Here is a 26,528-nt window from a genome sequence, read left to right as displayed (position 1 = left end):
ATTAAAATACTCAATGTATTTGTACCTAGGTTTACATATGAACTATGTTCAAAAATCATCATTAAATCATTAATCAAAGTGCAACATTTTCTATATGCACAACTTTATTGTGACATTAGTGTCTATTTGACACAAAACTATTGGCACACATGGACAATCCAACAATATATTTTTCTAAATGGATCCCATTTTAGTCGTTACCACAATAACTAGACTTCTTCAAGTCCATTGCACGTGAGTTAAAGTGACAATAAGGAGCCTATTCATTAATATTGTAAGTACTATTACAGTGCAGCTTACGATATAATCATCTTAAGTACTTTTATGCTAAATAACTAATTCCAATGATCATTAATGTGTTATTTTTAGTTGTGAGAATAAATTACATTTGAGTAAATTTACAGTTTTTATAAAGGATATAAAGTTTGTTATACTTGGCAGTGCAAACTAAAATGACACAAAATAAACACTATCACAATAACATGAACATAAACCTGTGTACTTATACCAAGCACCTGAAAATTCTGGCTGAGGTATAAAATCACGTTGTGAATGTCGAAAGTCTGAGCGACAGAGTGAATCTGTTTGTGTTGAGTTGTATGTACATTCACTTGGCTCTAGTTGAAGCCGGGGTTTCGAGCTCCAGTGAGGCTGCTGGCAGGAAGACTTTTGCCTCTGAGGAGAGAGAGGGAGAATAAGAAGAAGCACACGCTCATGACGCCCAGGATGACCACACCAGAGATGAGAGCAGTGGTCACAGAGTTCACTGGGAATGTTGGGGCCTTCAGATGACCTGCAAAGACACACACACATCTTAATATCTGAGTAATTCAATTTTATTTTCATGTTCAGGATTGAGGGTGGCCGTAACCTACAAATGTGGCCAGTAACAAGTACATTTTCTTAGTTATATAATTCATAGCAGTAAAAATAAAAAAAAAGTTGTGTGACTGAAACCCAGGGGTAGAACAACTTTACAAAACCGAGCACTTTATCTAATAGTTTGTTTTCTTATTCTGGCCCGAGATTACGGAACTTTCAATGTCACACTGGGATATTTCCTTGCCGAACACAATGACATTTGATAGTGCAAACGATTCAGACTTCGAACAGCAGGAGTCAAACTGCAATGACATTCAGAATCAATGAGAGTAAGAAATCCATCTGGTGAAACAGCAGAAAGACCGTTTTCCGAACTGATATTTAAGTCAAATAAAGCAGAATAGAGGAAGGCAAAAAAAGGATACGCCGCGCCTTGAGCTGGGGAGAACTCCTGCACTTTAAGCCTTGTTTGAACGGATGGCTTCTCTTTGCAGCCTAATTGCTTTGAATTGCTTTTGCGCCTTCTCCTTCCTGTGCGATAGCAACAATTGCAGGGGGGAGTTATCAATAGGCAATTTAAATAGGCTCGAAAATAACACACCCAGGTGCAATTATAATGAATAGGGGGCCACATTAATGCACCTGCCAGGCGCAAGGCCGATACCAGGGTTTTCATTGAGTTTTGGAAAAGATTCGCCACTTTAAAACAGATTATACCATCATATCATTAAAGGTTAGGTGTAATAGAACCATATAATGTGAGGTCTTACCCCATTGAGAGTTGTTAGTCGGTGTTTCTTCTGCAAAAAGGACAAGAGAAGAGTTTTTTTAATGAAAGAACAGACACTACAGCGGTCTTCTGGCGTGGCGGATAATTTCTGATTTGCATACAAAAATAAAGACCGTGGCTTTGGGCGTTTTTCAAGCTATCTAGGTCGGCCCAGATAACTGTCATCTTTCCAGCGCGGGTATCATATCTCAGTTAAAAGCAGTGGTAGGCAGAAATCAGGACGAGGCTTAAAAGACCACAGCCCTTTTCTAAACAATAACACGGCACACAGCGAACTGGACTCTTTCTGGTGTTTACTAACATCATAATGAAAGGTTGTAAAGGAATATTCACAGGTCAAAGGACATGTGATCAGAGCTTTCGGAGATGTTTTTTCTTAGCTCTTCTAGTGAAATAAGGTCAGTGGATGTTGAACCAAAGCATGCAGTATTTATCGGGGTCACTTGTGCGGTTATAGGTCATGCATAAAGTGTCACTATTGTAGTGTGGTTTTCATTTTGTTCTCCTTTTAATATTTTCATACATTATTTCATCATAAAAAATAAACAAAAACACACTGCCAGACCAAAAGAAGGTCACACGCTCTCTTATTTCACTGGACCGCCTTTAGCTTCGATTACAGCCCTTATTCTCTGTGGCATTGTTTCAATGAGCTTCTGCAAAGTGAAAAGAGTTGCATTACTTTTTCACCAAGATCTTGTATTGATGATGGGAGATTGTGACCACTGAGCAAAGCCTTCTCCAGTACATCGCAAAGACTCTCAGTGGAGTTCAAATCTGGACTCTGTGGCGGCCGATCCATGTGTGAGTACGATGTCTCATGACAGAAAAGCCCTTCATTATCATCTCTGCAATATTCTCAGTAAATATAAAATATTAAAGGGACTATACAGAGTTTAAAAATGTTGAAAATTAAGTATTTTCCTCCCCCTACATGGTTCAACAATGTCCTAAGGTGTAGAATGAGCTCAGACCTGTTCACCACAACTGCCTCTAAAGTCCTGCACTGTCACTCAAAGTTAATTCGGGTCCGAATTGCCGTCATGCACCAGCTTAATGTAGAAGGTGCAGTTACACGTATGACCTGAGGTGGCAGTAGTGAGTATAAAATGGCCAACTTGCATCTAGCCCCTATATTGAGGATGGAAATGACAACTGAGAAGTAGCAAGATCACAGATAATATGTATATGAATGTGCCTTTTAACACAAAACTAGTGACTATGTTTGGCATTGATAACCATCTGTAATTAATGATCGCCTTTTGTCACTTGCTTTGTACCAGACATCGTACATGTAACGAGACTGTTGTTGTTGTTGTTGTGCTTCGCTTCTGATTCTTTTAATTATATGAACATTTCAAACAGGGCTTTGTAAGTGTGGTTCTTTGTAAGCCGCTCAGGTTCTCTTTTGCTAATGAGGCAGATCAAAATATGATGTTGCAAAATGTATCATTGATGATGTGTAAAGTTAAATCATAAATGGGTATATTGTGTGCACGTGTGCATGCTGTGTTCCTATGCTCTTATACTTTGTACTTTGTAATATGTTCTTTTGTACTATTGTTGTGATATCATTTCTTATTGTAATGATTTCGGGGGTGGCCGTTTATAAGCTTTTGCTTTGGCCCACTCTTTTTGAGCAGGATTTCAACTGCTCAAAACAAATACACTAAACTAAACTAAACTCATTGAATGTACAAATCTAATAATAAAACTGCTCCACCCCCAATGAAAGAAAATTAAACTTTCCTCTGAACAAACAACCCGAACATCCCGTTCCACTGCTCACCAAAACTGTGCCTTCCCGAAAAGATGCCTTTGCACAGACCGCCGTTTCATATAAAACCATTAAAGTACGGAATCAACTCCCAGAGAGTCTGAAGTTGTCTGTAGATCTGAATAATTTATCTGGAAACTTACGTCCTCGATAACCGGCTGTAGCATCAGCCCAGTTCATTTTACAAATGTAATATCGTAGCATGCGCTTTTCAGTACATTTTAGGCTGTGATGGTTTCTTCAAAATAAACCATCTGATAAATTTCAAATGGTTATGTTAAAGGAAAGCCACCGTTTTTCCATACTGAGATATGTTCAGCTGAGCTTAGACGAGTTGATGCGTACCTGTCTTGGTCGTTGTGTGTGCCCTCAGTCACGCACAACGACCAAAGATGTTGTTAGCATTTCGCCTCTACCAATGTAGTCCTATAGCTCCAAACGGGGGTGAAAACGGTGGCCTGTTCGTTTAAGCTATTGTAAATAATGTATGTATTAGATAGATGAAAAAAAGAGCGGTAGAGACTTGCTTTAGTCAGGCAGCTGTGCTAAACGAAGGCACTCAGAAGCAAGAAGTCCGAGGACCTCGAGTCTGTAGCAAAATTTAGCACAGCTGCCTTACTAAAGCAAGTCTCTATCGCTCTTTTTTTTTCATGTTCATCAAGCCCTGTCCTTGAAGAGCACCGGTCTTTATTTACAAGTTGTTTTGAAAAACCATTGATGCATTCGCCTTCATCTGCTTTTCATTAAACTATTGCCAACTTGGAATATGCCCATGCCATCGGGGGAGACGAAATCGATTGATGGAGTAACCTGGTCGTTCAGGATGTTCAGCTGATCTCATTCTTTGGGCACGTAGTGTTGTCATAACAGTGAGTTACATCCAGGTGGTTTGTGAGTAAGAAGATAAAACAAAAAATAAAACACACCTACGTCCCATCAACCCCTTCTATCTCCGCCAGAAAAGTAAAAAAGGAATCTGACGAGAAGAACTTTCCAGGTTTTCCTCAAAATCTTTACGGCGGTGCAGATATTAGTTCATTGGCTCCTTGTTTTTGGTAATTCACTAACAAAACAAGTATAAAGACATGTTTGTGGAAGAGCTGCCACCACATATGGGAGAAGAAGAAGTGCTATGCTAATATAAAGACAGAAAATAGGCAATGATTTGAAAACAGGCCTCAAAATGTATAATCTGCCGTACTAAAGCTAAGTGCATTTTTTTGTTCACATAATGATCGTCCCATGTACCTCAAGGCTGCAGTAAAAGCATATCTAAATGTATCTGTATTGTACAAATGATTTCTGCCCAACGAAAAGCCCTGCAGCCCAAAGAGACGATTGCAATTCAAACCGTTTATTGAAAATCACAGCTATGCCGGTGGATGTTTTTTGTGTGTGTTTTTTTTTTACTTTAGAATCTCCGGCACTGCCCCTTAAGTACCGTAGTTCAGACTGAATGAAAAGAAGACGTCTCGATTCGGATGGAGAGGTTGCGCCGGACGGTTAGAGCAGGAAAAATAGACTGTGAGGAGGAGTGGGAGATTGGGAGGATTGTTATCAAACCATACCACTCCGCGTGATGATAGGCCCGGCAGTCAGCACGGCGTTTCCAGATGCTGCGTTTGATTCCTTCCCCTCCGAGACGTCGCGTTTTTTTCTGCTGCCACAAATCTGCTACAAATGGTAAAAGCAGATATGGTTAGCAGTCAAACTTCTTTTCATGTCATCTTTTTTTTTTTTTTTTTGTGATAAGGCATTCACTGGCTGTATAATTTGTCACTTTGGTGCCGAGAAAAATATACTTCTTCATATTGCAAAGATAGATGACGTTTCATAATCTGATCATATATTGTTGGATTTCAAAGCAGCAGAAAGCACGTGAGGATCATCCACTGGTGATGGGTTTCATGGCTTTGTATTGGAAGCCGAATCTTTAGGTTCTTAGGGAAATGTTCACAAATGAGAAGTGTTTGAACGCTCAGTGCAAATTCACAAAGGTTAACACTGGTTTACTGTGTTACAGATTGAGACGCTTCTTTTGGCTGTAGGCTTTAGCAAAGTGCAACATACAAATTAATCTATTCCATCCTCCATTTGGTTTGTGAGTGCGTGTGGAGCATTTCATTTTATTATTCTTGTAACTTGTTATTGTTATCTTGTCTTTGTTGTTATTATGTCTTGTGTGGATGTATTTGGAGCGGCACCATGTGACCAAGACAGTACAGTGGTTAGCGCTCTTGCTTTACAGCTAGAAGTTCCGGGTTCGATTCCCACCAGGGACGGGGCCTTTCTGTGAGGAGCTTGCATGTTCTCCCCGTGTCTCTCTCTCCGGTTTCCCCTACCACTAAAAACATGTACAATATGCCAGGATGAATGAGAGTGTGCATGGTGACGACAGATGGAAATTAGTCCAAAGCTACAATCCGGCGTGGCGTCTTCATTAACATGCACTGTCCCTACCAAATAAACTACTACTAACTCAAAAACATTTACACATAAAACCATACCATACAGTATTATGGGTGGGTTGAGCAACCAACATCTTTACTCCAGTAAGAGTAACTTTACCAAATAACAATTCAAGAAAGAGGAGAAAAGTAATTGATGAAACTAGTACTGGAATGGAAAGATGGACAGCATTAAAGGACTTAATTTTTTATACAACAGAGTGCCTCAGACTTCTTTTTTGACTTTTTTATTTCTCCACCTCCTGCACTTGCTTTATAAAGCCTTAATCAAGTCAAATTATTCCTGATCATTGCACCGCTGGCCCAGTCTTGGAGGAGCGCCTGCTTGTTAGCCCTGTACAACAACACGGACCCTCAGAAGCACTCACGTTTCCTGTTTTCAATAGTACTCAGCACTGTTTCAGTGATTTGTTTATTTGGTTGGAACAGTGCATGTCAATGAACACACATGGGACTCATGCATGTAAACGTGCGTAATACTAGATTCATACTAATACTAGATTTCAAAGATACAAGAGACACAAACACTACATCTTTTTAATATGTCAACACACCAAGATTATGTTGCTTACAGACTCACTCGCCCTAAGAACAAAGTAACTTTGTTTTTACTGAAGTGAGACTATTGATACTTCAAAATGATGTGACTCAAGCAGAAGCAGAAAGAACTCTGTGAGAAACTCCTCTACAAAGCACTTTATTTCAAAATGTATTTAATGTAACAGACCAACCAGCCTCTGCTCATGTTCTATAGTCGTCAGGTTCATTTCCGTTCATTTATTTATTCATGTGTGACAATGTTCGAAGAAAAATGCAGCAGAGACAGAGTTTCTTAAGATAATATTGTATTGATAAGAGCAAAGCCTGATCACCCGTCACCCCTGAACAGTGAACAGTCTTACGATCTTTTAAAGATTACAAGCTGCCCGCATCTGTTGTCAATTAGGGCTCAAAGACTCTGAAGGAAATGGGAGCGGGATCCTGTGAGGCAGACACTAAGCCTCAAAGAATATAAATGAGCAGGTTTAATGGCACCTGATAAATTTGCTTGGCATTTTATTGCCACACGTGAAAGCTTTAATAAAAGACACAGAAGAGTATGGTTATAAATATGCGCTACCTCACGTCATTAAGTCTTGTTGACAAATGCCCGCTGCAAATCTCTGTGTTTAAAGCAAAGAAGTGTCTCTACATTAGGACAGAATGGCACATGGGGACTTTGCTGCAAATGCATTTGAATATGAAATGTAATTTGAAATGTACATGCCCTCCTCCAGCGAACCGCCCATTACTAAAGAGTAGCATTTGTAATGGAAATAGTAGAAGTACAGAGTAGAGTAAATCCATGTACTGTTCCCTGAACTGTGTGGGTGAATGAGTGCAACATGGAAAAAGGGCATTAGTGTATTGATGTTTCCTCTCAGGTTGCTTTTGAATTAATTTGTGAAATTAATTTGTGAAATGGCTCACGTGTACAAATACCTTTACTGGTTACACTTTATTTTACACCACCTTGATACATTGTACCTAACAAAATGTGGTATCATGTAATCTGCTTTGTAACAATCTGTAATAACTCGTACCTATGCAGTACATACACAGTGGAATAATGTGTATTAGTACTTTGGAGGAACATAATGTTATTAGACATAAGACCCTTAGGGCTTAAGGTTTGGGTTAGAGTTCAGGTCTTAGGTCTTATTACATTATGTACCTCCAAACTACATAATATTCCATGATGTATGTACTGCACAGGTACAAGTTATTACACATTGTTACAGAGCACATTACATTGTACTACATTTGGCAGGTACAATGTATCAAGGGTTGTGTAAAATTAAGTGTTACCCATTTACAAGTACTTCTTAGAGTAGTTTTACCAAATGGTACTTTATTCTTCTACTTGAGTAATAATATTATGAAGTATCTGTGCTCATTCTTGAGTAGTAATAGTGTGCGTCAACAAACCTAAAAATAGCAAATGCACTGTAAAAAACTGAAAAGTCACAGTGTCACTGTGCAGTGTACAGTGTGTAACAAAGATTTTTAAACATCCATATTATTAATACTAAAATAAAAATATGAATTGATTTGACTGGCCAACTCGATTTTGAATTAAAATAGTTCCTCTTTCCACAGCGCGCAAATCTTTAAGCGGCAAAAGTTTCATGTGACCTCCAGATGTACTTTGTGTTCCTTGTACTTTATTCTTCAGAAAGATTCATTTTGTATATTTTTCTGGCATGTCCTTTGGAAATACTACGATTTTTCCATAATTTCAGGCTTTGTTTCTCATAATTGATATCACTATTAAATCGTAAATCAGACTTTTACCGTTAAACAGTTACTCATAGTACTCAAGTAGCATTTTCCACAGGGACTTGTTTACTCTTACTTGAGTCAATACTTTAGCTCCTCTACCCGCCTCTTGATGAATTGCTTCTGGTTTTCTAAATTGCTTCTGGTTTTCTAGATTGCCTGGTCCTGGCATTATATGGTCTTTGTCGTTAAATGCTTTTCCCTCCGCCTCTTCGCCTCAGTCCTGTCTTACTTTGACGATAAGTTGGCCTCACCGACATCAGCGAGGGGCAGTCGTCGGAGCGGCACAGCTTGGTGACGCAGTGCAGGAAGACGGTGGACATCTTCTGGTTCTTGTGTTTTACGAAGCGGAACACTTCAAAGGAAAATCGCCCCATCTGGCTCTTCCCATTCTCCAGGATCGAGGTCTGAGGGTCCTTACCGCAGCTGCTTTGGGCAATGTAAGGGGGGGGGGGAGAAAAAAGCGCTCATCATTATCACACAGTAGGGAAAGGAAATGAGCTGACTTGTTTCGGCGTGCACATCACCTAAAGAAAAGGTCGTAGCGGAGGTCATCGTTGGGGTTTCCAGAAGGGGTGGAGTAGCAGTAATCCATCAGTACGTTCCATCTGTTTCACATAAACAGCTTTTTAAAATCCCTTTTTTGGTGCTATTTTCAAGTCTGGTTTTGTAATACAAGGGCTTCGCCAAACGCCAACCGTTCTGAAGTACTTTTTCTCAGTTCCGCAACTTTAGTTATTCAAATTTATTTCCTCCCTAGGGCTGTTTTGCTTCAGTTCAACTCTCCTCCAGTGAAAGGTCATTGGAAATTCACAATGCTGTCAAACAACTTTCCAAAACAGTGGAATTGTTCTGCAAATTGAATACGGAGCAATGGGCTGGAATACCATATGCTGTACATCCTCATTCATAAGTTCTAATTATAAAGCGTTTCCCATGCATTCTGTGGAGGGATCTGTGGAAAGCAATGAGACGCAACAACGGCACTGAGATGTAGGCAATTTGTCAGGGCTAACTCGAAGTGTGATTACATTTCCGTCAATATGTGCGCAGTGCAAATACACGGCACCTGTTGAACTAATTAACTATCTCCTCCATCTTTTTATAGTCAGTTTAGTAACGTGAATAACGTTCTTTATTCATCACTGTCATGTTATTGCAGAGTTTTGGATCGTGTGTCTTTACCAGGTAACTAAGAAGGGCATAAGTCGTGCTGTTGTTGTAGCCATACTGTTATAACAATCAGATAACATTCCATTGATGAACAAATAAGTGTTTACAATGGAAAAATCTCCATCTTATCTCAGTAAAATGGCTTTAAAAGTGCTTGAACAAAGACATTTAATGCTGACTTTGAGCAAGTTTGGACTGTCTTGAAATAAGATTTTCAATGGAACAAGCATTAAAGGGACGACACACATGTTCCAGCAATGTCCTAATGTGTAGAATGAGCTCAAACCTGTTCACCACAGCTGCCTCTAAAATCCTGCACTGTCACTCAAAAAGCTGTCACTTCAGGTCCGAATTGCCGTCATGCACGAGCTTAATATAGAAGGTGCAGTTACATGTATGGCCTGAGGTGGCAGCAGTGAGCATAAACTGGCCAACTTGCATCTAGTCTCTTTAAGTTGTATAAAATAAAATAAAATAATGAACTAGTACACTTAAAATAAGACAAAAACACTTGAAATGAGACAACAACAAAAAAACAAACATTTGTGTTCTATTGGTATTAAAATAGTCCACATATGCTTAGCACAAATTCCAACAATTGAAGCGCTTTTAAGTCTTTTTGTCTTGATACAGTAAGATTTTATTTTTTTCCAGTGTATATATGTAAAACGCATACCAATATCCATTTTTATTTTTTTAACTGAAGCAATTGCTATTCTCTGTTGATAATCATGATGATAAAACCAGAGATGCAGCAGGGGTAGAGCATTTTTGTGTTTAACTCAAATAAATTAAAGCAGTACTACGTAACTTGTGCCCCTAGAAGCCATAAGCGCAACTGCAGGTGTCGTAGCAAGTTGCGATTTTTTAACGTATTAATTGTCCGTGAGAGTAAATACTACGCCGACAGAAAAGGTGAAGGGAGAGAGGGATATTGTACATCCAATTACACAATGGAAATTATTTTTTTCACTCAAACTTGTCTGTAAATACTGTTTAAAGTGGCGCTTTGCCTGTTAGCCTGTTAGCTTCTTCTTCGTGATTCTATTAGTGTGTATTGGTGGCTCCGGTCCGGTGGCAGTCAAGTTGCAATTGTGGTTTTCTGGCCAGAGACACCAGGGGGAGATGAAAGACCTTCCAATCATACCATTAACACTCGTATTACCAGCAGAGGGACTAGGAAAAGGATTTATTAAGTGAAACAAGTTACTTAGTACTGCTTTAAAGCCACACTGCGCAACATTTTGGATTCTCCTGTTGCTCCAGCAGCTCGACACAGTAAAGTCTATATGCAGTGAGTAATTGGTTTTCAAAGAATGGGTTTAGATGAGGACCTAACCTATTCAAACCTCATACTTGGCTGCCTTTACTGTAGTCGACATCTCCATGGAGACGAGCTGGAGACGTCCCACTCCCAGTAAAGTTACAGAGTTACAGTCAGGTCTGAGGAGCTGCTCACGGCAAAGACACATGTTTGTTTAGTTTCATTTTTAGGGATTTTTCCACAATAAAAATATCTGTAATATAATAAAGGCATGTATTATTGGTTGAAATTCATTTAAAGCTGCATTATGTAAGTTTTTATGTGTAACAAAAAGTTGATATTTGACCTTGTAGTGACCCAGTGGCTGTTTGTGAGGTCAGCACGGCGCCTTTACTTTCCATCACAGTGGTCTCTCGGACGCTCCAGGGTCAACTGTTTGGAAGGTTTTCACTGCTGATGGACCCTGTCTCCTGAAAACCTACAAAACAATCCTGGAGCGTTGTAGAGACCACTGTGATGGAAAGTAAAGGCGCCATGCTGACCACTCATACAGCCACTGGGTCACTACAATTTCCTATACAGACAAGTCAAGCAGTGCACAATATTCTCTTTTAAGATTATACTTGTCAATCATTAGTTCAACATTATGGAGAGAGTTGTTGAGCTTGTCCCTGGCCTTGGTGATAAATTGAGTGATTTTGACAATTTTTTCTTCAATTCTTCAGGTACATACCAGATTTTTCGATGGTAAAGCCCACTCTCCTGGTTGAAATCTAAAATTCTTTGCAGATGTCAGTCACAGACACTTCCAGCTTTGTCATTATTTCTTCAACTGCCTTCAGTCTTTTACAGGCAAATCTAAAGTATGTGTTTTACTTTCCTCGAGATTTAGGCCAGCGTTTTTGTCTCCGCTGTGCGTCAGAGCGGCATGCCATTTCACAGCCATTGTTCCTCATCCTTTGAGTGGGCGTCACTCGTGCATACTTTTACTTTGCATATTGCCGTGGGCTAATGTTTCAGTTCGATGACATGCGCTTTATAAAGCCGAAGAACCATGAGATTAGCGTGAGAATAATGGGACGTGGCAACCCGCTATGCTTTTGATGGCTATCGGGTACAAAGAAATATCCCCCCCCAAAAAAAGCTGAATTTGATCCCATTCATTGATGTCGATACAATACCGTCTGTCCAGGTTGGAGGCTTTGACCGCCGCGAACACTCTGGTCTTCAGAGTCAGCCCCGCCATCGGGATCGCCAGCTGCTGAACGTACGATGAATCCTGGAAGCACAAAACGCTCATTCGGTTTCTCAAACACCCAATTTGCTGCCTAAATGATCGCAGTCATTTGGCACTTCCACTTGTAATTCATATTTGGGATCGAGTTGACAAGAGATTCCAGCCTGTGACATGAATTGGCGGTAAATTGAGAATAATCTGCTCCAATTAGGGGATTAAAGGTAATTTGCAGTTGCACACAAAGGGCTTTCTCAGGCTCTCGGTGTCTTCCTTGTCTTCGTGCACGGATCATCGCGTCGGGTAATAGCGGCAGTTACGAATCTAAAAAGGCGCGAATGATGTGACGCTTCCTGCTCAAGTGATCGTCGCATTGCAAATATAGGCATAGGCTACACATACATTTTAAAGGCATTCACTCGGAAGTTCAAAAACCCCTGTAAACAGCTTGTCAATTTAAGGTAATTTCACAGGGGCTAATGCTAAATCAACACAGCAGCGCGCTCGTCGCATTTCCGAGTCGGTTGTTTCTGAGGAGAGTCTGCATAAACAAAGACCCAGACTTTCATTTATCTTAATTAAATAGCGCTTCGGGGAGTGCAGGAAGCATTTTAAGCAACCGCGGCGCTCGCTAGACTCTTTGACCGCCAAGAATGTCACATGAAAACTATCTATTCGTTCAGAAGTTCCTCTACAAATGACAGCACGTCCTTACATTGGACTCGGGTGAACTTACGTTGTAGAGGAGCAGGTTGAGCGTGCTGACGAACGTACCGTTGCTCTCCTTCACGGATATCGCAGCGGCTGACCTTTATTAGAGATAAAAATAAAAGAAGATCTGTCACCGAGTGCCTTTAATGTGGCATTTGGTGATATTTAGTGGAAATGTTTGTCTTCTTCACATCTTTACATGTACTTTCGGGCCTGTAAAATACACTGGAAAGTCTTTTGCAAATGTCCCTGAGTTATGTCCCCCACGTTATTGAGCCGCGGCTTTAATTTCCTCGCAGACAGTTTACCTGCGGGAGGATGTATTTCGATAATAACACAACCTAGTGAGCCAGGCGTAATGAACACTGAAAATGTTTATGAACAAGACATTACAAATGACCCCATTAGAAAAGTCTATTCTCCACTCTGCCAGACACTTATAATTGCAGTTGAAATCTTTACATTAAGAAAAATGTTAATAATCTGTACTTTACAATGCAGCTTGCAATTAGTGTAATGAACACACAGTAAGGAGGATGTATTGAAATGTGTCTTGACTCTCCACTGAATAGGTCAAATATATATATATCAGCGGTAGAGTATTGTTTTTTACACGGGGTCGCTCTGAGACTAATGAGAAACTCTCAACCTGTACATTATATTTTAAGTGTTTCCATAGCATCGCTTTCAATCAATATCAGCGCAGTCTTTGTCATTGTACATAATCAGCCAGTGGATCATCAGAATGTATTCTTGGAATTGACCATGAATCGAAACCATATGCATGGAAATATACGGATATGGATTAATGAAGGTCTATAAATATATAGTAAGTTACAATAGGCCTATCTGTCAAAACTTTCAAAACACCTTTTTATATTGGTTATTCTTTTACATAAAGGGACTATACAGAGTTTAAAAATGTTAAAATTATGTAACTGCCTCTAAAATCCTGCACTGTCACAGATTTTTTTAAAATTTGGGTCCAAAGTGCCGTCATGCATGAGCTTAATATAGAAGCTGCAGTTACGCATAAGACCTGAGGTGGCAGTAGAGAGCATAAAAATGACAAACTTGCATCTAGCCCCTTTAAGGACTATTCACACTGTAGATTTTCACTGAAGGCATTTATTTATGATTGAAAACATATGGAACTATGTTTGAACCCAAAAAAAAGTTGAACTAGATTCTTCAAAATGGCCGCCTTTTGCTTTGATTACTGACTTTGCACTTTTGACATTTTCTCAATGAGCTTCATGTCAGCAGAAATGGTTTTCACTTCACAGATTGTTGGAAACCATTTCAGGTGACCCTATGAAGCTCATTGAGAAAATGCCAAAAATAAAGAGTGGCACTTTTGAAGTATTTAAAATATAAAACATATAAAACATACTATACTGTAGGGCAGGGGTGAGCAATTATTTTTTTACAAGGGGCCACATGAGTAACCTGAATTGATAACTTGAACTTAATTCTGCTCAACTGTCTTCCATTGCAGAATAATAGAATTAATGTAAAGTGATTGTAAACTTAACAAAGGGGCAGATATCATAAGATTGCTCTTCTTTCTGCTCCTTTTCATTCAAACTGCATCGATTTAGCAGTTTTGTCACTTTTGAAATAAATGAATACAATGAAAAAATGAAAAATACAGAGCTATTGAGATCACTCTGGCAGGGGATGGTCATGGTGCCTCTGATACACTGCTACGTATTTCAGTGTGGAAAACGCGTGGGAAAAAATTACATAAATTGTGTGAAGAGAGTCTAGGGCCAGACAAAATTGCTTGGGGGGCCGGATCCGGACCACGGGTTTACCCACCTCTGCTGTCGGGTGTTATTTCACTCTTTTTTGTTTTCTACATAATCCTATGTGTTCATTAAAAGTTTAATGTCCTCAATGAGAATCACACAATGTAAATAGTGTTGACAATAAAGAAAAGCCTATAAATCAAAAGTGTTGCAAAATGGTTGCTATGGAGATGATCAATGATCGCTTCTCAAAATCAAACTAAACAATATTATACAGGAGGCTTATTCAACAGGACATTATTTATACATAGTCAGCCAACAGAGCCGTGGGAAGAGATTTTAGTTAGGGGGTGCTGCGGGACAAAATTTACCCCCAAAATACTTTTTCTGTGCATAAATCCTATTTATTTATAACTCCCACCTGAACCGAGAGCATTTTCTCCAATTCAGCTTTACCCAAATCCTGTAGGCCAGTGTAACAGTGTAAAAACTAAATTGATCTTTTTCCTCACATCAGATTTTTTTTCATCACTTTTTTTGTTGGGCAGTCATCTCATTTTTGTCAAATTTTCGTGAGTTTTTTTGTCACTTTTTCGTCAAATTATTCACATTTTTTTGTCAAATTCTTATTACTTTTTCGTCCATTTTTTCTCAATTTTTCGTCAAATTTTTCTCACTTTTTCTCACTTTTTTCTCAATGTTTCTCAAATTTTTTGTCACTTTTTCGTCAATGTTTTCTCACTTTTTTCACATTTTCATCCTTGTTTTCGTCTCAGTTTTGTTGCTATTTTCACACCTTTTTTCCAGAAGCTTTTGGATTGGGGTAAAGCTGGAGAAAAAGTGCTCGGTTCAGGTGGGAGTTAAGGGGTCAATATTGCCTGCAGTTCACAAACTATCCACCAGGGGGTGCTGCAGCGCCCTCAGCACCCTGGGTTCCCAAGGCCTTGTCAGCCAACGTTTCGAGATTCATCTAATTCTCTTCTTCAAGGGCCAAAGCTGTTCAGTCCCATCAGATGGTAGACTGGGTGGATTGCACAGTCACCAGGCAACTATGTACAAATAATGTCCAGTTGAATAAGCCTTTTTTGTTGTATCTACCTGGATGATTGAGATCAATCTTTGTTTAAACAATATCATACATTTAGCCTCAAATATAATTGCCAGGGCAGTTAGAAAGAGGATTTAAAGAAGTCATTTGGGATCTTTTTGAGGCTTCTGACTGTAATTTCATTTAATTTTTATACTTATTGTATCATAGGCTTTGTTAGACAAGTCTCAACACGACCCCAAATTATTTTGAGAGGAACAAAGTGATCGCTTCAGTGGGTAGAATTGTCTGTAAAGGAGGTCAGGTGCTCTTCAGGATCAAAAGTATAGACAAAAAAAAGAGAAAAATCCGAGGCACTCTGATACCTGGTTAAAAATCCTTTATTAAGTGGACATGCCGACGCGTTTCGGTCTCGTTCGACCTTCTTCAGGGCATACATAGACCCCAAATTACTTCTTTAAATCCTTTTTCTAACTGCACCGTGGAGTTGCCGAAAACATGAGCCTGAACATGCGCCTTAGTCAACATGCAACGTACGTACACTCTTTGGAAAGACTGTGCTCTTTCATTAAGAATGCTCTGTATACCCTGTGTTGCACATAGTCTTGTGGTGGAACTGACAGCAAAATAAACTAAAAATGATAATGTGAACATTGATACAAAGTTCAACCACCCACCAGCTTCACAAATTGGTCATGCAGTAATAATATTCTCGCTTCCAGACATAAAATACAAATATGTTCCTTTGCAATATGCACTAGAGAAGAACCTTTTGTTTTACATCTAAACAAGCTCTGGTATCAGTAGGAGAGAAGTGGCATCCATTCACCTCTTGTGTTGCCTCCAATATAACCCTTATCTATGAGAAGTAATAGGCTGTATCCTCAAGTACCTCTACAGCCCAAGTGAGGGAAACTATCATTACGCCTTTAAAGTGCGCTCTGTCTCCTGCAGTGTCCGGGCAAGAGACAGCACACTCGAGTGACTTACGTGGCGAGCTGTGTGTTATTGACCAGGTATTCCAGTGGGTAGCTGCAGCTGAACTTGTACTGCAGCCCGGGCAGGTAGCTGATGACGGTGGAGGGGTCCGGGGTGTCGATGTAGCCCGCGACACTCCCGATCTGCACCAGGGACATGTTCCCGTAGGCGTTAGGGCCATGGGCTGTGGAGACCTGCGCGCGGCAAATGAAAGGAGCAAATGAAGTGCAAACGTCATAGTGAGAGGAAGAAAAACAAGCTGTCAAATAATGAAGCGTAAATACAAGATAGTTTTATTTTCTTTCATACGGCATTTCATTATTCTGCAAGTAATAAAAAATCCTCTATGAGAACGCCAAGTGATATTGCTTTTGCGGCGCGTAGGAGCCTCTGGGGCATGATCAGAGCAGCCGAGAAGAACATTGGTGCCCTTTTCCCCTCCATTCAGGACATTTACTCCCCATCACACTGTCTCTTCAGTGTACTGTTGTCAGAGAGGAGACTGTGGACAGAAGAACAGCTACTTCCACTATAAGACTGTCAGGAAGCTGAACTCTTTACCCTCCTTGACCTCCCTCCACCTGTGGAAACAAACTGTGGTCCCCCGTCCGATTTAAAAGATGTTTCTAGTAAAGCACCTCTGCTCCTTATAGTCTATTACTTTTACATTACATTACAATTACTACAGAAAACACACTGCATGGTTTCCGCTAGTACTGTTATTTCAACTACTACTATTATTTGTGTATTATGTTTTCCTCCTACTCTCTCTTTGCACTTTTTATATATGCGGATGTGGTTGAATGAAGATTGTTGTGTATTATACTGTTTTTAATTATATAAGTGAGACAGGTTTGTCTCATCCAAGTACATTTCATAGCTTTGTTGACTGTGTGTTGACCTGCATATGACATCCATTCATTTCCTTCAACTTTTCCGTTTCCGGGTCGTGGGGGCAGCTGTTGGAGTTGCCCAAATAACATTGCACCGGCCCCTATGGTTCCTCCTGCAGGTGGAGGGTCCACAGAAGGACGGCCTCATGGTTCAAACCGGACCTGTTAGTCTCTAATAAGAGGCTTCTGAACCGCTCTTTGTCTGACCCGTCACCAATGACCTGTTTGCCCTGGGAGACCCCAGGGGCACGGAGCCCCCGACAACAGAGCGACCAGGATCATTCGGGTGCTCAAACCCCTCCACCACGTTAAGGTGGCGGTTCCAGGAGGAGCCTGGAACTGCATATAAAAAATAAATCTAAATCTACAGTGACTCTTGTAACTAGTGCAACTCTTAAAGGGACGGGTTTATTTGTTTGGGGCCGTGGCTGATAATGAACAAACATGGGGGCGTAATACATACAATATACTCTACATTCCCATTTCCCATTCACACTCACAAACACACAAATATATAAGCTTTCATTTCCAAGACAGAAAAAGTGCCTTGCCCAAGAACACAAAAAGAACATTCTACAATTGAGTGAGGTTCAAAGTATCTCTGGAAAACACTATCCCTCAATGTTGCTTCTGTTTCCATTATTGCTATGTTAGTAACAGTGTTGGGGGTAACATATTACAAAAGTAACGAGTTACAAAAATATATACAGGGGAAAAAAACAGGGGGAAAAAGCCAAACTCCCCTGAAATAACATGCAACCAGCCATATCAAGTTAGACCCTGGTAGATCTGCCTTTACAAAACAAGAGAATGCGGGAAAGCAAAGGAAAAAAAAAATCTCCGACTGCACTTTTGTTCAGTGGCATTATTACTATTTTCAGTTTACATTTTGCCAAAAAGTCACTCAAAGTAGTGTAACTCAGCTACATTTTTGAAACGGTAATGTGTAATACAAACATATTACATTTTTAGAGCTGTAATCAAAAATATAAAATATATTACAATTTTTAAGTAACTTGCCCAACACTGGTTAGTAACAATAAAACGATTTTGATTCCGTCTTAACCTCTTAACCCTCAATTGAAATTAGCACATTTTCTCCAGTTCAGCTTTACCCAAATCTAAAAGCTTCTCAACTTGAGAGCAACAGTGTAATGTCTCATTTGAAAGCTAAGACCTACAAAAGTGAGAGTTTTTATGTCGTGTTCTCATGTTTTGGTCATGTTTTTGTTGTATTTTCATCCTCGTTTTTGTCGCTATTATGAAGCTTTTTTTTTTCAAGCTTTTCCATTTGGGTAAAGCCTAACTGGAGAAAATGTGTCCGGTTAAGAAAGCACTTTTACTGCAGAGACTTGAAAGCAAACTACCTTTAAAATCTTTCCTGCAGAACACAACAACAACTAAATAAAACAAATACAATCATACACGGTTTCCTGTTGGCACCGCAATCCACTGTGGCCACACCGGACAGGCCGTGATAGCGTCTCCCATTCCACAGAGCATACTAATACACCCAGCTAATCCTCAACTCCATCAGCCTTATCGAAAAAACACACCCTCCAGGAACTGTCCCGCCGCATGTGGTGCAGCACGACAGCAGCAACCAGCTCAGCACAGCCTCACTCTAAAATGCCTTTAAAGAACCCAGGTCTTTTTTTTCTCCTCTCCCACTTGTCATCATGACGGAGCCAGTGAGATCTTACCACGCCAAGATAACAAGCACTGGCCTGGGTTCCTGTGCAGGATAAACAGGAGTTGTCAACATCAGAGCGCAGCTAGAGTGGAGAAGACAGACGCCCGTGAAGAAACACTTTTTGATCCTCTTTGTGCTCAAACCAAGCTGAGCGTTGGGCCTTGTGAAAGAAAAGCCCACTGCTGGAGTTTGTCCTGTCAGCTCGTACTTGAAAATCTACAATCATACATGTTTAATGCGCTTTCGAGAGCTGACCTAATGGGGGTGTTTGAGATGTAAAAGTGTGTCAAAATCTATGCCAGCAGGTGCAGTATTACAGAAACTACTAGAAATAGAAAGTACTAGTCAAACTGCGAACTGCGAACTTTTACTACAAAAACTAAACATCAAGCAAATGTTAAAATTATGTATTTTCCTCCCCCTACATGTTCCAACAATGACCTAATGTGTAGAATGAGCCCAGATCTGTTCACCACAACTGCCTCTAAAATCCTGCACTGTCACTCAAAAACGTGTTACTTCGGGTCCGAATTGCCGTCCTGCACGAGCTTAATATAGAAGGTGTAGTTACACGTATGACCTGAGGTGGCAGTAGTGAGTATAAAATGGCCAACTTGCATCTAGCCCCTTTAAATTACTTGATTAGAGAATATTTATCTTCACACATATAGACTTTTTTTCCCTTCATCTGACCAAGAATACTCAGATATGTCTTGCTTGAAAAAAGAAAATGAAACTGCCATTGGGACAAATGTAATTTTCCTAATTGGAAGATAAAATAACCTGAAATAAAGACAAAATGTATTGCATCGAGTCAGAAACAGACCTGAACAAGTGAAATAATCTAGGTCAAATGCCAAATTAACTAGTCAAAACAACTCAAATTTAACCTCTTAACCCTCATCTTAACCGAGTGCATTTTCTCCAGCTCAGCTTTACCCAAATCCATAAGGTCCATCAGGGAAGGGGAATCTTATTTATATAGCGCTTTTCATATGACACAAGTCACACCCAAAGTGCTTGGGGGTTCATTCACTCCATGCTGATGGTGGTAGCCCTGGGGCAGACTGCTCACATCTGCGCCAATGGTCCCTCTGACCACCACCAACCACTCACATAGAGGCAATGGGTGAAGTGTCTTGCCCAAGGACACAACGACAGTCTGCACCTGCAGGAGCTGGGATTCGAACCCGACCTTCCAATCATGAGGCGACCCGCTCTACCGTCGCCCTTTAGGCCAGTGTGTAGCGTCTCATTTGAAAGCTAAGACCTACAAACTCATCAAAATGGATCTTTTTCCACACGTTGTTGTTCTTTTGTGACATTTTTATTCCCATCATTTTTTCATCACGTTTTTGCCACATTTTCATCGCTTTATGTTGCTTTTTGTTTGATTTTTTTTTGTCACTTTTTTGTTGCTCTTTTTTGTCACTTTGTCCACCGCTTTTTATGCCACTCTTTTGTTGCTTTTTTTGGTCATATTTTTGCCACGTTTTTGTTTTTTTGTCACATTTTTGTTGCGTTTTTATCCTCGTTTTCATCACTATTTTGATGTTGTTTTTGTAAGCTTTCAGATTTGGGTAAAGCCAAACTGGAGAAAATGTGCTCGGTTCAGTTGGGGGTCAAGAGGTAAAAATATTATGCTCAATTTGAGACGTTTGAACTAATCTAAATCTTTTGGAGCATTATAAACATGACCTCCATCTGCATCTGGTTTTATATGAACTAATAATTGATTAAGGTATTTTTTTGTTGGCAGTCTTGTCCTCATTTTCTTGCCCATGCAGTTTGTTTTTCCCTCACAGGACACGGGGAAAACATACGAACTCCACACAGAAAGGCCCCACACATGGTTCAGGAATCCCACCTTGGACCAGCCCTTGTGTCAAAGAGATTTTTGAAGAATGATAAGTGTAAAGTTTAAACAACTCTAATAATGCCCATTCCCGCCCAATTTCTTATACAAGGATGTTGCCACTAAGTCTTGAATGCAGAAGGCTCTGTTTAGAATTCATGTACATGTACTGCATTCCCTTTATGTTTGGCATTGAACTACTGGCTAAATATGCAATGTGCACAGACTGGAAGGAACTCCACATTTTTAATATTCAAATTATTTTACGCTGCTTGAGCAAAACCCAGCCTTGCCCTCATTCTGCTTCAGTGAGAGGCGCTAAGCTTTAACACACATACTACATCACTTGCCTCTATTTTTACTAAGGACTATCACTTAGCAGGTGTTTTAGTACATGCAAAGTAAATCAGGTCTCTTATTTTTGTGAGCACAAATGTTCACCCTACTTGCTTGTGCTCTGAAGTGAAAGTTTTTTTCTCTGTAAGAAAATGTGGCTCCTTGTCAGGGCTCTGGTCCCAGACATGTTCTCATTACGCGGATGCTTCTTACCGTCAGCGCGTTGCCACAGGACTCCAGCGTGGCCAGGCTGATGCTAAAGATAACCAGAGTGGGGAAGGTGTTGTTATTGATGAATCCGCGGCAGTGCGCGTCTCCATGGCGACCGTTGAGGGCCAGGTCGGTGTCGGTGTAACCGGAGTAGAGCACGGGGCAGAAGTTAACCTTCAGGGTGATGGTCTGGACTCCGCAGTACACGCTGATGTCCCGCGCAGCTGCGGGGAAGGACACCAAATGTTTTAACTCCGCGTACGTGTTGTTCTAACCCAAGATCAGCCCAATTGTCTTTGAAGAAATGTGCGAGTGGGAGTAAACTTAACCAGATGCTGCTTCTTCAAAATACAATAGATCATTTTTGAAGAACGGTGTTTTATGTCTAAATTTCTAAAAAAATATGCTGATAAGTCAAAGGATACTGTATGTAGCTGATATTGACTAAATATCAATGAGATAACTCAATAAATATACAGGTGAAACTCGGAAAATTAGAATATCGTTAAAAAGTGTATTTACTTCTGTTATTCAACTTAAACTGTGAAACTAATATATGATAGACTCATTACAGGCAAAGTGAGATATGTATGGCCTTTATTTGCTTTATTTAAATGTCAGAGCTGCTCCAACCATAGAAACCTTCAAGACTGCCCTTAAAACACATCTGTTTGCGTTGGCAATTCAAGCTGAGCTGCATTATAACTCTATTGTGTGTGCTTCTCTTGTTGTTTTGTACTGTAATTTTATATTGTGTACCTGTATGTGAAGCACTTTGGGCACTTAGTGTTGTTGTGAACGTGCTATACAAATAAAGCTGACATTGACATTTGTTATAATTTTGATGATTATGGCTCAGCTTGTAAAAACCCCATAAGCCATAATCATCAAAATTATAACAAACAAAGGCTTGACATATGTCACTTTGCATGTAATGAGTCTATGTCATGTATTAGTTTCACATTTTAAGTTATATTACAGAAATAAGTGAACTTTTGAATTTGAGTAATTCTGACTTGCCCAGTAAAGACATCCGCCAGTGGAACAAGTATTTTTGCACAAAAACAACATATTTCAGGTAAAGTGCAATAGATGTTTTTTTCTTATTATTCAAGTACAAAAACAGTTTTTTGTTGACAGAAAACTTTACTAACCTGCTCAAATCAATGGCAAGTATACTTTTTGAAAATATAAATTACTTATTTTAGTACTTTTTTTGCACTTTGTTTTCACAGGACGAAAGCATTTCATCACACTGGAAAAAATAATCAGCTTTGTTAAGAAAATGACTTAAAAGTGCAGATTTTTTGTGCAGATTTGGACTAACCTATTACTATTGGAACAAGAAAGATAAAGATCTTGCCTTATACTTTTCTGTCTCATTTTTTCTTATTATAAGTTAATTTAGCAAATTAACGCTTAACGCTCCATTGACAAACTTATTTCAACACAGTCCAAACCTGCTAAAAATCAGGATTAATTCAAGCACTTTTTACCAATTCATCCGAGTTAAGATTAAGCATTTTTTCCAGTGCACACCCTAAATCAATTGTTTTAATTTTAATATCCTGACATTTAAAGAATCGTAGAAACCTTAAAGGGATATTTCAGGATTTTTGACATAGGGGCTCATTTCCTAGTTAAGATAGATGATGAAGATATTTTTTTTTTGTAATTCATGCAGTTCTTATATTTGAAGAGCTTAGTGGCGCAAGGCTAGTGAATTTCTATGGTATCAGCTAGCCTGCATTAAAAACAGTCTGACCCGCTCCACAGTGCACCTGAGGCAAATCACTTTTAACACCAGACTAACCATATTAATGTCTGTGTCGATAGAATAATTTTTGGAATATAACTGACCTTGCATCACATGAATGATCGCATTTTGAGGGACTATTTTCTAGCAGATCACTCCGCCGCTGCGTAGCTTATACAACCACGAAGCTGATGCTGCTCAAATATAAGGTATTTTAAATGCAAAATGGTTAAAAATACTCTATCGACACAGACATTTATATGGTTAGTCTGGCGTTATAAGTGATTTGCCTCAGGTGCACTGTGGAGCGGGTCAGACTGTTTTTAATGCAGGCTAGCTGATATCATAGAAATGCGCTAGCCTTGCACTTGCGTAGCGCCACGAAACTCTTCAAACATAAGAACTGCATTAATTACAAAAAAAATATCTCCGGAAATCAGCAACACTCTGGAAAACTAGGAAATGAGGCCCTATGTCAAAAATCCTGAAATATCCCTTTAATAGATTGAAGCTTTCAACTGGTAAGCCATGACACTACTCGACTACTTTCTGAATGCTTCTGCTGTTATGGAAAACTCCAGGAAGACTAAGAACTAACAAGTTAACATTGGTTCAAATATGTCTTACACTGTGTGACATAAAGATGGCTTGTTGAGCATTGATACACAATAAAAAGATCAAAGATTTGGTGTAAATACTTGTACAGTATTCCTGCCAGTTCGCTTTTCACTCTGAAATATCGTATTCTTTGTTAAAGCTATTGCACTTTAGCATGGAAAAATGTGGGTAGCATGTTTGAATGGTGTGAAATCAGACCTTTTCTCTCCCTAAATTGCACACAGGTTTATGAGTATGCATGCAACAAGGTGTAATAGAGGGAAAAAGTGTGAACGTTTCTTCTTCCCTCTGTAGTCTGGGCTCTCACCAGGGACGCGGCTGTGAAAGTTGCCGTCACAGTTGTATCCGTTGAACTGCGCTTCGGCGGAAAATGCCTCACCAAAAAGTAAAAGAATCAGAAATATATGTTCCATTTCGGCACCTGAAAGAGACAGAATTTGCACTTTAACAACTGAAATAATATATACAGAAAGGAAAGAGGGAAATAAAACCCTGCCTTTTTGCACATGTCGCTTCTGAAAACCCTCAAAGGTTACGTGGCTCAAAGTGGAATCTCATATTTTATGCTTAAAAGGGGGAGATATTCTTGTGTTCATCGGCAGGAGTCAGAGGGGAGAGGCGCTCCCAGAAGGTTTGGGGAGCTATCTTACAGTTTTGACTTCACAAGAACGTCATTCAAACGGCTGCCAAACAGAATCAAAGCAGACAAATGTCACATTGAATCATCTGTGAACACCTGCCGCTTTTGGCTTCAAAGAAATTGCGGCGGACAATTTCCCGTCAACTACAGGCATTTCGGGAGCGTAATGGCTTATCTCAGTGTGCGCATCTAATGATCCTCTTATCACATACTCACAAGACACTTTACTTAAATTGCGTGCATTTGCTCCAGCAACTTGAGACGATACCTTTTACTTGTACTTGCGTAATAGTAGTCACGCTTACTTTAGTGAAACAACTGGCTGCTCTTCCCACTGTGTCTAAATTAATAAGTGATGAAGATTTTTTTATTTTTTTTATCTATTTTCATGGTGTTGATTAGAAATGACCAGAATTTCCACATTACTTATTTTTAACCCTTTTGTCAGATTAAATGTACTATGTGCTAAGACATGACTGTAACTTTACCAGGAGTGGGGACGTCTCCAGCTCGTTGCCATGGATATGTGACTAAAGTCAGCAGAATTTGAGATTAGGTTCCCATCCAAATCCATTCTTTGATTACCCACTGCTTATGGTGCTTTCATGTGGACTGGGGTGCTTGTAATCCCGAGACGTCATTGTCCCCAGTTGGTTTGTGGTTTTTATGTGGGAAAGTGGGGATCTTGATCAAATAAAAACAGTCTTTTATCATTGATTAGCGCTTAGCTGAGCAAATCATTTCAATGTGTTGTTAGCGTCTTAAAAGTTAGTTAAAAATGAATTAAAAGTAATTTACTTTTGGCTAGCATTGATGTCCGGCATTTCACTCGCAATTTTGTTACTCCGAGAATGACAACAGCTATAACAGTAAACTCAAAAAAGTAGCAGTGTTTAACTAAACATTAGACGATTAAATAACAAATCAGCTGATTTTCAACGGTCAGGTGCGGACCCCGGGAAGCTCGTCTTGACCCGAGTTCCCCAGTCGTTTTCAGCTGAGCGAGCATTCACATAAATTCCCGAGGACCACAGGAACGCACCATTAAATAGCATTTTCTGTGCTGAGCAGATCATTAGGAGCATGTTTTGTATTGTTGGCAACAGTATAGCCCAAAATGTTACACAGTGTACCTTTAAAAGCCTTATTATCTGATTACAAACATTGAAAGAGGAAGCCACTAAATTAACATGATAGTCATTCTTACTAATCTGCACTTATTTTATTTTTATCACCAATTTTATATTATTATTAATTGTTACTACGTGCCCAGAGCAAATTTCCCCTAGTGGGTCAATAAAGTTAAATTCAATTAACTTTCCTAACATATTGTTGCTTCCATATTCTCAACAGGGATGAGTTTATAGGCACATTTCACAACTTGCAAGGTCACTTTCCAGGTTCACTGTCACAGAAATGTTAACAATCAGAGTGTTAGAGTGTAAATTAAATAGCTATATATCATACTGGGTCATTCTGTGCAGTCGTACTATCTCTGTCGTAGCTTTGACTGTGGTGCTCAGGCGCCTTCCCTCAGCCACTGAATGTTTGCTTGCGTATCAGTTTGAGGCTCCGAGAGGGTATTTATCCCTCTTCTGTGGAAGCAGAGACAGACTTGAATAGAAGGACTAGCGCAATGTCTCGAGTTCATGTCTCCGGGTCCCGCACCGATAAATAAACTTCTCCTGCATAAGACATCCTGCCCTTTTTTCATCTATCTTCTCAGACAAATTGTAATTTCTCTAACACTGAGTTTACAATATACTAAAGGAGAAAACAAATGAGCAAAAATCCGGTACAGTGCCTTTTTAATTTAATCACATAAATTTCCACTCTCACAATTATTTGATGGCTCCAATTACTGTTTCTACCTGAGCAAAATTGATATAAAATAATAGTACTTGGCCACTCTCCCCACCTCAACAAAAGCGCTCTAAATTGAAAGGAATCATTGCATTGAATCTGTCCGGCCCCAAACACTTAAGAAGTCCTTACCTAGGTCAAGTTAGCGGTTCTCCATAAGCTTGGGACGGTCGCCGCGATGGTCCGCACAGCATCCCTACCTGGCGTCTGGAAACGGGGGCCGCGGGCGCAGCGGGTCAAAAAGGGGTGCTACACATAAGAGATTCTTTATTTGAACATGGCAACAAAAAAACGAGCTGTCCGCGGCCTTACATGGGAAAGTCCGTCAT

General features: G+C 39.8%; 1 protein-coding gene across 1 annotated transcript; it reads right to left on the bottom strand.

The window, feature by feature from the left end:
* Positions 1 to 582: 582 nt before the first annotated feature.
* Positions 583 to 26,528, bottom strand: zpld1a (zona pellucida-like domain containing 1a). Its single transcript, XM_079565668.1, has 11 exons — positions 26,332 to 26,528; positions 24,004 to 24,117; positions 21,326 to 21,546; positions 16,348 to 16,529; positions 12,584 to 12,656; positions 11,795 to 11,892; positions 8,704 to 8,784; positions 8,431 to 8,602; positions 4,958 to 5,063; positions 1,593 to 1,622; positions 583 to 793 (listed from the first exon to the last, which is right to left on the bottom strand). The coding sequence occupies exons 2-11, from the start codon at positions 24,107 to 24,109 to the stop codon at positions 618 to 620; spliced, it is 1,245 nt and encodes a 414-aa protein (XP_079421794.1). The 5' UTR covers positions 24,110 to 24,117; positions 26,332 to 26,528; the 3' UTR covers positions 583 to 617.

This window comes from Gobius niger, assembly GCF_951799975.1.
Source record: "Gobius niger genome assembly, chromosome: 11".
NCBI classification, from domain to species: Eukaryota; Metazoa; Chordata; class Actinopteri; order Gobiiformes; family Gobiidae; genus Gobius; species Gobius niger.
This window is presented reverse-complemented; position numbering and strand designations above follow the sequence as displayed.

Excerpts from the sequence above, each read along its gene's own strand:
- zpld1a (XM_079565668.1), bottom strand. The coding sequence starts at position 24,109 with ATGGAACATATATTTCTGATTCTTTTACTTTTTGGTGAGGCATTTTCC. Across the intron at positions 8,785-11,794 it reads GCCTCCAACCTGGACAGACG|ATGGAACGTACTGATGGATT; the intron begins GTATTGTATCGA and ends TATGTGAAACAG. Across the intron at positions 1,623-4,957 it reads GCCTATCATCACGCGGAGTG|AAGAAACACCGACTAACAAC; the intron begins GTATGGTTTGAT and ends TCCTTTTTGCAG.